General features: G+C 39.3%; 1 protein-coding gene across 4 annotated transcripts in view; it reads right to left on the bottom strand.

The window, feature by feature from the left end:
• Positions 1-11,901, bottom strand: part of pdxdc1 (pyridoxal-dependent decarboxylase domain containing 1) — a 31,433-nt gene extending 19,532 nt beyond the window's left edge. For 2 of the 4 annotated variants that reach the window (XM_058653254.1, XM_058653252.1), the window contains exons 1-10: positions 11,684-11,900; positions 7,128-7,204; positions 5,439-5,507; positions 4,369-4,452; positions 3,613-3,762; positions 2,624-2,813; positions 1,187-1,255; positions 1,036-1,114; positions 873-957; positions 314-362 (exon numbers count right to left, since the gene is read on the bottom strand). In XM_058653254.1, the coding sequence (XP_058509237.1) occupies positions 314-362; positions 873-957; positions 1,036-1,114; positions 1,187-1,255; positions 2,624-2,813; positions 3,613-3,762; positions 4,369-4,452; positions 5,439-5,507; positions 7,128-7,204 (852 nt within the window). In that variant the 5' untranslated portion in view covers positions 11,684-11,900. Of the gene's footprint in view, positions 1-313; positions 363-872; positions 958-1,035; positions 1,115-1,186; positions 1,256-2,623; positions 2,814-3,612; positions 3,763-4,368; positions 4,453-5,438; positions 5,508-7,127; positions 7,205-11,683 lie in introns of all 4 variants that reach the window. The other 2 variants (XM_058653253.1, XM_058653255.1) reach the window with 2 other exon arrangements.
• Between the last annotated feature and the right edge of the window lie 1,399 nt (positions 11,902-13,300).

The following is a 13,300-nucleotide window of genomic DNA, read 5'->3' on the forward strand; positions in this document are numbered from 1 at the left end:
ACGCTGCCCCGTTAACGGTGGAGCAATATGAATAATATAAATAATATGTGGATATTTTTAGGCTATGTCTCGCTATACAACATATTTTGGGATATAAAAAAAGCTGCACACAGGTTATTTTCTTTTGTGCTTTCTTTAGCTTTTTAATGTTAAAACTAAGGATATTTCAGTGATTTAGAAACAATGAAATTGAAATCCAAAATCTGATCTTGTCTCATGTCATGAAGCCCTGTGCTGAGCTCAAAGACAAATACTGATCCACAGATGGATCAGTGTCAAAATACTGAATCCAGTATTTAAAATAGAAGATTACCAAGACAGCAGAGGTGACCTGACCCAGTGCCAGGGTTGCCAAGTTGACTCTAAAGAAGAAGAAAAAACCAACACTGTGAGTTCGGGGCGAGCTGATGTGATACAGGTCAAAGTCACTGGACTGAATATCAGACAAAGAGAACAGAGAACATAAAACACCATAAACTGGAAATACAAAGAAGCAGCATTTGAATGTAAACTGCTCACTTTTAAACATTTGAACATTGTAATAATTACAACATTCATTTTATTTTTCTTTCTTTTGTGCCAAACGTTAGGGTGTTGCCTGGCAACCTCGTGGCTATAATACCAAAAACATCCAAGCATTAACTCCCATAAAAGGATAGTAGTAAAAGAACTATGATCATGAACATCTAAATTGTGATCTCATGATAAATGATTGTGTTTTTAAGCTCATATTGCCCCACTCTTTTTTTCTAGCAGCTCATTGGCTCCTCCCCTCCTGACACACCTGAGAACATAATCGGCACGTGTTGTACGATTAACGACGTTCACTTTAAGCAAAGAGTGTTGAACTAGCCCTTTAAGATGTGACCCACCCCTCCACATGGAGCCACATGCTGTGCTGCTCACACAGGTCCTTGAGGCGAGCCAGCTTGTCTGTATGTCCTGCTCCAGGAGTGCCTGAGACAGACAGCAGTGACCGTGTTAATGTCCATATTTACATATTACATAACTGCAACGACTGTGACTGACATTCACCTGCATTAGCCACCAGCAGCAACGGAAGCTTCCCAGCTTCTATGTCTTCTTTGATGAGTTTGTCCAACAGGGCGACGTCCTGAGAGACAAATCTCTTTCATTGCTAATGTCTGACATTTTCATTGTGTCATGTTCATGTGTATTCTCCTACCATCTGGTGCTGGGATCCAAAGACTGTGTTGCACGGGACGGTGCACAGGCTGGAGAGAGGCAGGCCGAGCTATGGACACAGAGAGAGACGTCAAAACCAAGACCATAATAATCAACAATCTGATTATGAGCAGTAGAGGGGGTGTGGTCTCAACTCTGCCGCTCAACCCACAACTAAATGACTTTTCCTCTTTCCTCGCCATTTCAATGGGAAATAAACAGGCTTTCCAAAGGAATACCATTTATTGCCAAAAAGCATCGCTACAAGAAATAATCCAAACACAGATGTTGTTATTGTTGGTGCTTGGGTTTATGAAGACAATGATTTACTGTTTTGTTTTGAAGATTTTTTAATAACACTGCACTCAGGAAATCCATCCCCACACCTGCTGAGTCCAGTCTACAAACTGAGACGATGCTAAAGAATCTGCCAAGACGCACAAAGCCAGACAATCAACACCAGATTAGAGTTCTAATACAGTTACATTATAGATACAGTTCAAATGGATTATGTGTATACATATAAAACCCTCCTGAAGTATTATATCACTATCATTATTTCTAATAGCACTCAGGTCGCCAGTCTGTCCCTGGATACTCACTCTCAGAGTTAAGATAAAGAGAGTTCACTTCAAGATAAACATTGTGTTGCCTCTCTCATTGTTTAGTCATGGAAACATGTAGGGATAATAGAGACTTTCATTTACTATTTGGGGACAATTTGTGAAATATCTGGAAAGGCAACGTGTCTTTATATCACCAGGATCATTACTGAGCTCCTGAATGGAATGTTAATTACTTGTAATACAGTTAGGGTGTCAAATGATCGCGTTAATTGCGATTAATTAACTACAGTCATATTTAGCGTGTTTTTTTAAAGACATGAAGACCCTGCACTCATTTTAAATAAAGTGATAGAAGGAGTTAGCTTAGCACTGAAGCAGCTCAAGTTTAGCTTAGCACGTCAATGCAAAGCACCCAGTCGCGGGTGCAGCCACAGCTAACGTTAGCAGCAAAGACGTTAGCAAGTTAGCGTTAGCAAAGCTCTTCACCAAACTTAACTGGAGGAAAAACAAGTCTGTGAGCGACAGACTGTATTTTCTAATTATCTGAAGTTTGACAAAAGAACGCAGTGGAATGTAAATGTTGCATCTGTTAAAACAATAAATGACTTAATAAAACCACTCTTTTGTTGCATATCAATCTTTTGATCTGCCACAATAATGAATTGAAATGAAAATACCTCAAGTTGAGGGCTTTTATAAGTAATTTTTAGGTGAGATTAAAAAAGAGATGAATTAGATGAATTCATTACAGATCATAATTAATTAATCTCTCAATGTGTTTAATCTCCTGACAACATTAAATACAGTTGGTCAGTATTTTATGTAAAAAAGAGTTCTCCATAATGCAAATTTATACAAAAGAAAACTCCTACCTGTCCACACACGTGCTGTCCCAGGCCCGGCCTGCAGGAGGCACTCTGGTAGATGACGGGCTGTCTGGAGCTGAGGACTGCATATCCCTCAGAGGCATACTCTTCATAACGAGCGTTGATGACCAGCCGACACACTTTGACCAGACCGTCTCTGTCGTCTTCATGGAAGCAGGCTGAAGCGTTCTCATACCTGAAACATCACATTCCTTCTATCATTAATAGCACTTGTTTCACAGTAAATCAGTCGTACACACACACAGTGCTGTTCCATTTAACCGTAGACATGTTGCTACATTGTTATAATAATCCAATGACTCACGAGCGATGTGTGTGATTTCACACGCACAGATATTAACCATCGGTTCATGGCTGGCGAGAGGAGAGACAACTAACGTTAATGTTGTCCTTAGAACATGTTTAATATTCGCTGTCGCTGTCAAAAACTACTTGATAGCTACATTCGGTTAGCTACCTATAAAAGCTATCAATCTTTCAGTTTCCATCTTGGATTTATTATCTAATAAAGCATTTATAACATCTACCCTGTCACGCACATTATCATTATATAATCTGAAAACGTCTAAGATTGTTTCAAAACCATAATATGTATCAAAACTTTGACTTAGGTGAGAAAAGTCCCAAGTTTAAAGTTTCAACCACGTCTCTATATTAGAGTATGATGACACTGTGACGCTCCACAGTGGGCTTGGTTTCCCACTCATGTGTATGTGGAAGTTATTTGTTGTATGAAGTTGTGTTATGAAGTTGTTTGCGGTTTTTGTCGCCATGGTTACACGAAACACTGAGGAACCGCTTTGATATAGGGTGTGTTGGCTGTTTGCTTCGTATGAGAGGAGACAGCGTGTTGAAGAGACACCGGTCGTTTGACAGTATCTACACCTTCTGTGCTTAGCATTAGCTTAGCATAATAAGTATATTTAAAGTACAATCCCACACACACACACACACACACACGTGTGAGCTTGTACCTGAACAGTCTGCAGAGCCACAGCGTGGTGTCAGACAGGATCCGCGTGGTCAGCTTGCGCAGTCGCTCTCTGTCCAGCACAGAGATGTAGGCGGCCAGGCTGTGACCCAGCAGAGCCATGTGACCCTGTTCACACACACTCTGCAACCTACTGGAGACACACAACAGCTGTGTCACACACTTTACACACCACACATGGTTTGATGTTTCATGTGAAGCCGCTGGTTAAAATAAAGACAATGGTTTCAGACCAGTAATCCACGCCTCTGTCACCTAGTGGCTGCATGACAGTAATGCACTGTGTGTGGGGGTCAGTGGGTCGTCCACTGCTCCAAAACACCACAGAGGGTCTTTTAACAAGTAAATATGAGCACATTTCCCCCATTTTAGCTTGACTCCACTGGCTGTCCATACATTTAAAATGATTTTATTTGTTTTTAAATCCTTTAATGGTCTTTCACCACCGTACCTCTCGTAGTTGCTACACCCTCAGCTCAGAGGGCCTCTTCTCTGCCTGTCTTTCAAACTCACCTCTTTTCATTGGCCTTTGACACGGTTTAAGTTGTTGAAGTCTGTTTTTTGTTCTATTTATTTGATTTGATCCGTTTTTATTATGGTTTTTTAATTGATTCGACTTGTTTTAAATGCATCTAGTCTAATATTGTGCATCCCTAATATGGAAACTGTATACCTCTAAGGTTAAAGGTCAGTTGCCTCTGGTGATTCCAGAATCATATTTCCTGCAGCTCCTACTCACTGTTGCTTGGGTTTGTCGTCACTCTCTTCATCTTCGTGAATGAGGTGGTGAACTAAGTGCAGAATAGCGGCAACATCCTGTCCACTGTGCAGGAGACACACAGACAGGAGACACACAGACAGGAGACACAATGATTAGCTTCAAACTCCTCCCACTTCTCCCGGCTACAATGACATCACATACAACAGGGTTCTCCAAACTTTTTAAAGATGGCAAACAATCGTGAGCCAAATCACAATATCTATCATGACGAGAGCAAAGGACAAGAGCTATATATGTATCTATATGTATATATGTATATATATGTATATATATATATATATATGTATATGTACATATATATATATATATATACATATATATCTCATCATATCCTGATAAGGTATCTGTGATGACTTGTTATGGTTTTAAAGGCTGTTGCATTGACACATTTGTGAAATACACAAAATATTATAGATTAAATGTTATATAGTAATCATTTGTGTAATTACTGATTTTGACCATATTTACAGTCAATTTCACTGTCTCTGACACACACACACGTAAATAGCCTTCATTTAATAAAGCAGCTATTGTCTGAAATGAAAGGTGATATCTGTATAACAGTACATCTGTTATTTGAGAGTGTATTTACAGTTTATTGTCACTCTGCTTTGAGAAGCACAAACATCTCATGAGTCCAGAGAAACGACCTGAGTGAAACTTTATATCCACATGACTGTGATCTGATTACATAGATTATGTATCTGTGAACATGCAGACAGAAGGAAACAAGGAAACACCTGCTTCACTTTAACAATGTAAAACACTACTGTGAATGGCAATGATTTGGGTCAGGTTTATATGGTCACATGTCTAGTTCCACACAGGAACATTGTGCAGGAAATGTTCTCTGTGGACGTGTGGAGGTAACAAATGTACAAACATGTACTTTTATTTCTTTAAATCATGAATGTAGCTTTTTTTTGCTAATGATTTCACTTGTACTTCAATGAGATTTACCAACTCCTGCTGTGGACATTAATGTAGATGTATTGTGTGTGTGTGTGTGTGTGGAGTGTGTGTCTCACTCTCCCTGCAGGGGTCCAGGGATGCTGGTTCTGCTCAAACGCTGCCGTTCTGTTCCTGGCTCCAACTCTCTGGACAGAAGGAAGCCATGACACAAAGATGTCAAAATGCTGCACTAACAGCGAGCGCGTCGCAGACGACATGTTTGCATCTCCATAATTACACAGCGCTTTCTGAAAGCTGAGAAGTTACACGTCAAAGCGCACGTCTGGTTCTTAAGGTCATTTCACTCGCACTGTTGCAGGAAACTGGAGAATCAGCGTGTTTGTCACCACAGACGAGAGTTTACATTGTTTGGCCAGGACTCAAACAAATGTTATTTTAAATATGTGTCATACAGTGTTTTTTCTAAATAAAACTTTGAGTTTTTCCTTCATTTTAAATGAATAAACTACTTTAACATGCAGTAAGTTGTAACTAACTGCCAGATATTGAAAGTTATTCTTGGAAAAATGTGCAAAAGCATTTTCTGCTCCTTTTATGGTTAAAATAACCAAAAAAAGTCCAGTCCCGACAGTGACGGAGAAAACGGGCCTTTATTAGACCACCATTATTTCTGTGAGAGACTTCTTGGTCAGCAGTTTTTTTCGGCCGCAAACAAGACGTGACGCAAAGCACCATACGAAGTTTTTTTTTCTCGTCCGAGGATTAAAGAAATGCCTTAAACTTAAAGAAGCCACTGAAGAGTTTGTTTGACTTAACCTACATAAACCTACAAGTGTCTATGCTATGAAAACACTAGGGCTGGGCGATTTGGACCAAAACTGACATATTTAAACTGACACAAAACTGCGATATTTTTAGTTCGAATGGCGATATGCGATATTGTAACGATATTTTCAACAAAACAGGTTAGCTCGCTAGCTAGCCGGTTGGCCGCTCAGCTGGCAGCTGAAACACGGAGACCGGGGACCAGAAACCCGGAGACCTGAGCCTTGGTGTCGGACACGGTAAACAACGAGCCGCTGACGTGTTTTAAGTCCACTTGGAGCCGAAATCTGCGGCTAACAGCTGGTGCCGCTAAAAACTAGCGACAGGCATTACGTCACCAGCTCAACTTTTATTTTGTAGTAACGAGTAACGAAGACGGTTAAGGAAATGTATCAGAGTAAAAGTACACATTTTATTTAGGAAAATAACAGCGCCATTATTCTTTTTCTGCTCACTCTCCACCTGCACGTTTTCATTCAAATGTCTGTTGTGATGCGTAGCGTGGGCGGGACAACACTATGTAGTGTGTACATGTAAGGGGCGTGGCTGAGCAGCTGAACTAGGCTGGTAGGCTCAGAGAGAAGCGGTCGGCTTTATTAAATAGCGTTCACAAGGTAAATAAAAATAATATATAAAATACCGGTATGGTGATATTGTCTCAACTACATATTTCTTTCAAAAATATACAGGTATAACTCTTACTACCGGTATATCAAGAAAAGCTCCAAGGTGACGACGTGTTAGTATCCAACAGAACATCCACCCACGACAGTCAGCTGATTGGCCGACAGAAACAGTCTGTCTGTTGTGTTGCGTTTGTTTTTGTCACATTGCTACGACGCTGTGCTACGCGGCCGTCAGGCACAGCCCACACTCTGCCTACCAAGTCAAGTAAAGGTGCCATTCCAAACCATACCGTCCTGTACTAAACCCATGTGTACCATGATGCTCACACAGCAGAACAATGGCTCTAATCTTACCTTTGTCCATCCCCCAATATTCTCATGGCTTCATTCAGGTTCTTGCCCACTTGAGCCAATGCAGAGTCCACCATCATCTTTGGAAAAAGACATATTCAAAAAGCATATTCAGACATTTGACTGAACACAGCATTTATCCACATGTACAAACCCAGATTAAAGTCTAACTAAACCCACTCTCCTGACGCCAACTCTGCCCAATGGCTGACTTTGAAAAATGCCAGGAAGTGGGCTGAGAGCTGAGGGAGGGAGAGGAGGAGAAAGGGGGGAGTGGGGAGCAGTGCAGGGGGGGGGGGGGGGGGGGGGGGCGTGGCCTGGTAATGTGAAATCAAGCGGTGGAGAGAGAAAGACAATGAAGTAACGCCTCCATGTGTTTATAAAGGGGGCGGAGTCTAGGACAATAAGCCTTGTACCACTACAACATATGTCATTTGAATACTTTGCACCGGGATCAGTCAATAACATTACTACATATCCATATACACTGGTTTACAGCTGGAAAAGGTGGTTTGGGAGCGTAAATGGTAAGAGAGGAACTGGAGCCATAAAAAGGCCAAAGTGTAGCTGTCGTTATCTGTACAGAGCTGTAGCTTTAGCTTTGTTTATCACATTACACCTGTGACATGATGGATTTCACCCTCAGGACACAGAGAAACACTGGACTCTTTGTGGTGTTTGTAGTTCTGTGGGATGAAATAAGAGGAGGGAGCAGCACCGTCACGGTCGTTCCATTCATCCATTATTAAGCAATTGCTAAATGAATCGTCAACTATTTTCATAATCGATAATAATTATTATGAATGAAGTTGGATTTTTCAGCTTCTTAAAAGTGGATATTTTCTGGTTTCTTTGCTCCATATAACAAACTCTCCAGTACTCATGTGTTCATATAGACTCTCCAGTACTCATGTGTTCATACTCTCCAGTAATCATGTGTTCATAGAGACTCTCCAGTACTCATGTGTTCATAGACTCTCTAGTACTCATGTGTTCATAGAGAGTCTCCAGTACCCATGTGTTCATAGACTCTCCAGTATTCATGTGTTCATATAGACTCTCCAGTAGACAGTAAAACCACGTGCTGCTGTCACACTGAACTGGGCTACAACAGCAGCAGCAGAACTGAAACATCTGCATTTCTGTCTGGACTGGACTAGACTGGACTGGACTAGACTGGACTGGACTAGACTGGACTGGACTGGACTGGACTGGACTAGATTGTCACAAAAGGTGTGCAAATGCACGCACATGTAATTCTTAGGATAGAGGTTTGACGAGGTGACATTTCAGGTCCAAAAGATGTCAGACAGAGAAATTCACCAAACGATGCTATTATGTTAGATTACATGCCCCCGACAACCACAGCTGTTTCCATGCTCTCTGGTGGCCCGAGGCTAACATTTGCTAACATTGTTTGTGTAGACACTCATAGACTTATGGCGTATTTCCATCGGCTCTACTCGCCTCGCCACGGCACGACACGACTAGACGCGCCACGACACGGCATGATTAGGTTGCATCTCCACTACAAAAAAGTACCTACTTAACGTGGGCGGAGTCATCACTGCACGGCTGAGTGAAACTGCGGTGACACACACACACACACACGAGTGACTAGTGATTTTACACCAGACTCCTGTAGTTGTTGGTGATTAACCCACGTTTTTAGGATTGTTAAGTAGTTTAAATGTATCTATTTAATTTATTATTCAGCACTGTTCGGCTTGATTTCTGTCCACACGTCTCCGGAGTACAGCCTCCTACTCCTCAGACTACAGTGGTCTGTGATGCCGCTCAGTACCAGGTATTAAAAATAGTACCTGGTACCAGGTGCTATGCTAGTTGAAACGCTACTTAAACCATGCCATGGCGTGGCGAGGCAAGGCGAGTAGAGCCGGTGAAATAGATGCATTCCCTAGCCTCTTACCTTAACCTTGACCCTAACCCTAAACCAGGTCTTAATCCTCAAAAAGCCTGTTAAAGTAGTGTGGACCAGCCAAAATGTCCTCACAAAGCCTACGTAAGACACGTCCCTCCTTATGAACGGTGCAGGTGCATGATGATAATGATCAGCGCTCTTTGTATAGCGCTTTGCTCATTCATTCATTCATTCAGTCATTCACTCACACGCTCATACAACAGTGTTAGAAAGTGTGTTAGGAAAAATGTCATCGCCTATAAATACGTTTAAATTCTGCTGTAACACAAAAAGTTAGGCTTAGTGTTACTAAGTGACTTTTTTTTAGATATAATTTTGCTGACTTCATGTATTTAGTGTCAATTTAAAGTGTTACACTGAACAATGAGCAGTGCTGCCACTGTAATGCTGCCACATACAGGCCTGGCAACCCAAGTCATCAGGTGTCTTCAGGTGACACACTGAAATGTGAGGCTTCCAGTGAAGAATACAGTCGGTGTAAAGTGAACACTTTTGTCAACAGGTGAGTTGACTTTGGACGCATGAACAGCCCTCACCACTTCACTTTGAATGTGAGAGTGAATGCTGTTGTGTGTGTTTGCTCTGCCATGTCCAGGGTGTGGAGGATAGCATTTTCCCCTTAGTTCAAAATAAACGAAGGATAAAGATCAACACTGGCACTGTTTGCCCTCGTTTATTTGACACTTATTGATACAGTCAGTGCTGATCAATGAGGAACTGGTTCTAGTGTCAGGTTTTGACGACGAAAAAAAAGAGTTCATTCAGCTTCTGCTGCAACGACTAATCAACAAATCCATAATCAATCAATTACAATATTAATTGCCAACTATTTTGATTATCAATCCAAGTCTATGAGTTTTCGGCTTATTAAATATTTCTGCTTTTATTTGCTCAAATCAATCAATAAAACTGAATAATATGTGAGAACATCATCATTTCCAGTTTTGGAAAACACTGATCAATATTTCATGTACCATAATTGATTGATCATGAGTAGAATCAATTAACTTAAATTAAATTAAATTAAATTAAATTAAATTTAAGTTAAGTTAAGTTAAGTTAAGTTAAGTTAATTTAATTTAATTTAATTTAATTTAATTTAATTTAATTTAATTTATGTTAAGTTAAGTTAAGTTAAGTTAAGTTAAGTTAAGTTAGTCATCATCTACCGCTTTATCCTCCACTAGAGGGTCGCGGGGGGTGTTGTGCCAATCTCAGCTACATCGGGCGATAGGCGGGGTCAAACCCTGGACAGTTCGCCAGTCCATCGCAGGGCCTAAGTTAAGTTAAGTTAGGTTAAGTTAATTTAATTGAAAATATCATCATTATTATTATCATTTTTATTATGACTGTGTATAATTATGGACCTTTCCTTTCATGCGTCTGATGGAGTGTTGGTGGGTGTTGGTTTGCCACTGCTGCATCTCTCTGTGCACTCAGTGACCCTCGTGACCCTGGATAACGTCTGCAGACACAAACTGTAGATCATCTCTGCATTTTACAGCTTACCGGAACTAGGAGCCAGGAAGTGAGTGTACATAAAGTCAAACGAGGAAACTAATAAACTAAGGTGTACTCCTGAGACCAAAACATGTGAAAAGGATTTCCGTCTAACACCATAGATGGCAAAATAATGACACAGCTGTTAGCTTAGATGTTAGCTTCATGGTAGCTAACTGTCACATTATATTCAAAGATGTAATAGATGAAATAAAAATGTCCATAAACAGGAAAAAATGAGTAAGATACTTAAACATGGGACATCAGCAGGCCTCTATGTGGCGCTGTAATTACAGATGCATCACAACTAATCAAGAACTGTATTAATATCCCTGTAAATGGGACGAGGGAGCCGGCTGCATTCCAGTTACTGTGGAACTGTTAAGTGGGAAGTGCAGTAGCAGTGTTTGTATGGTGGCAGTCAAATTGGAAATTGGTCTGCCATTTATTCATCATTCATTCATCATTCATTCATCATTCATTCATCATTTGGCAGTGATGAAGTCAGCACAAGTTCACAGGGTTCCACTAAAAAAAAACATGGATGCACACATAGCTAGCTGTTATTAGCAACTGTGAGCAACACCAGTCGCTGGACTCACAGCGTAGCAACATGTCAACATGTCAACATGTCAACAATCCAAAATCAACGACTGATTTACTGTCAAACTAATTCTAATTCCCATGACCTCAGAAATTCCGAGTTCCGACTACAAATGGAATGTAGCAGCTGTTGTCCCTGCTCCATAAAGACAGTCAAGACTTGACATGCTTGGGGTTGGTTAGTGCTTATTGTTTACACTGTTCTTTTTTATATATATATATATATATATATATATATATATATATATATATATATATATATATATAGTGTATATATACACATTTAAATGTGTTAAATATTGTGAATAAAAGTAAAACACATAACTGTGTCGTGTCTGGCTTTCCATACAATGATGAGGCGACAGCACCGGACTTAAAACAGACGCTTTGACACATCCGCAGTGAACAGGATACAAAGGCTATAGCTAGCCACGCACACACACACACATGCACGCACACAATCAGCTGACAGAGCTTCGTGTGTGTGTGTGTGTGTGTGTGTCGTTGCTTTTACCGTGTCTGCTCACAGCTTCAGCGGAGACGCCAAATATCTGTAGCACGGAGCCGCCGTGTCCCGTGTCCCGTGTCTTGTGTCCCGTGTCCCGTGTCTTGTGTCCTGTGTCCTGTGTCCCGTGTTCAGTTGACGTTGACTGTGTGTCTTTACCTGCTCTCTCACAGCTCTGTATCTGACAACACACACACACACACACACACACACACCAAACCGGACAGTTTACTTCCTGGATCGGCGCTCGACGCGCGTTCCACGCTGGCAGCGCTGACGTGACGTGACGTCACAAAACTTCCCAGTCAGGTCAAACCCGATGACGACCATTAAATGGTAATATCATTATATGGTAATATCTAATATGTCTGTTTTTATACAGAACATTTACCATACAATAAATGGTATGGTATAATATATATGTATATATATATGATACGATAAATGGTATGGTACAATATATGTATATATATATGATACGATAAATGGTATGGTATAATATATGTATATATATATGATACGATAAATGGTATGGTATAATATATACGTATATATATATATATGATATGATAAATGGTATGGTATAATATATGTATATATATATATATGATACAATAAATGGTATGGTATAATATATATGTATATATATATGATACGATAAATGGTATGGTATAATATATGTATATATATATGATACGATAAATGGTATGGTATAATATATACGTATATATATATATATGATATGATAAATGGTATGGTATAATATATGTATATATATATATATGATACAATAAATGGTATGGTATAATATATATGTATATATATATGATACGATAAATGGTATGGTATAATATATGTATATATATATATGATACGATAAATGGTATGGTATAATATATATGTATATATATATGATACGATAAATGGTATGGTATAATATATGTATATATATATATGATACGATAAATGGTATGGTATAATATATGTATATATATATATGATACGATAAATGGTATGGTATACTATACGTATATATATACATATGATATGATAAATGGTATGGTATAATATATATATGGGGTGCCGTTTGTAAAGCAGCTCACGCTGAAAATAACAGCAACATTTTGTCACATTTAGCTTCAAACAATGTTTAAAAAACTGGTATGAATTTTTGAGGGTCACATTTTTGCACATTTACAACAATATTTGTCAACTTAGAGATATTTTAAATAGCTAAATCCAAATACTAAATGTTACACCTAAATGTTAAATGTTAAATGTTAAATGTTAAATCTAAATGTTAAATCTAAATGCTAAATCTAAATGTTAAATCTAAATGTTAAATCTTAAATCTTAAATCTTAAATCTAAATGTTTCAGGTAAAACTAAATATTAAACTAAGACGCAAATTTCGAAATGCCGGTAAGTGGAAGTACCAAAATAAAAGCTCTAGGATAAAGGGACTCTTGGACATGCACTTTATGTGAAGCACATTTGTTTCTATAAACAGTAAAACTCACACCGGTAAGTGACGCAGTGGGATGAACTCATGAGCTGAAAATCAAGGTGTAAATGTGAGTTCAAGATTATGTGACGATGTTCTGAGCAGCAAAGCATAAATTATAT

Source organism: Solea solea, chromosome 16, assembly GCF_958295425.1.
Source record: "Solea solea chromosome 16, fSolSol10.1, whole genome shotgun sequence".
NCBI classification, from domain to species: domain Eukaryota; kingdom Metazoa; phylum Chordata; class Actinopteri; order Pleuronectiformes; family Soleidae; genus Solea; species Solea solea.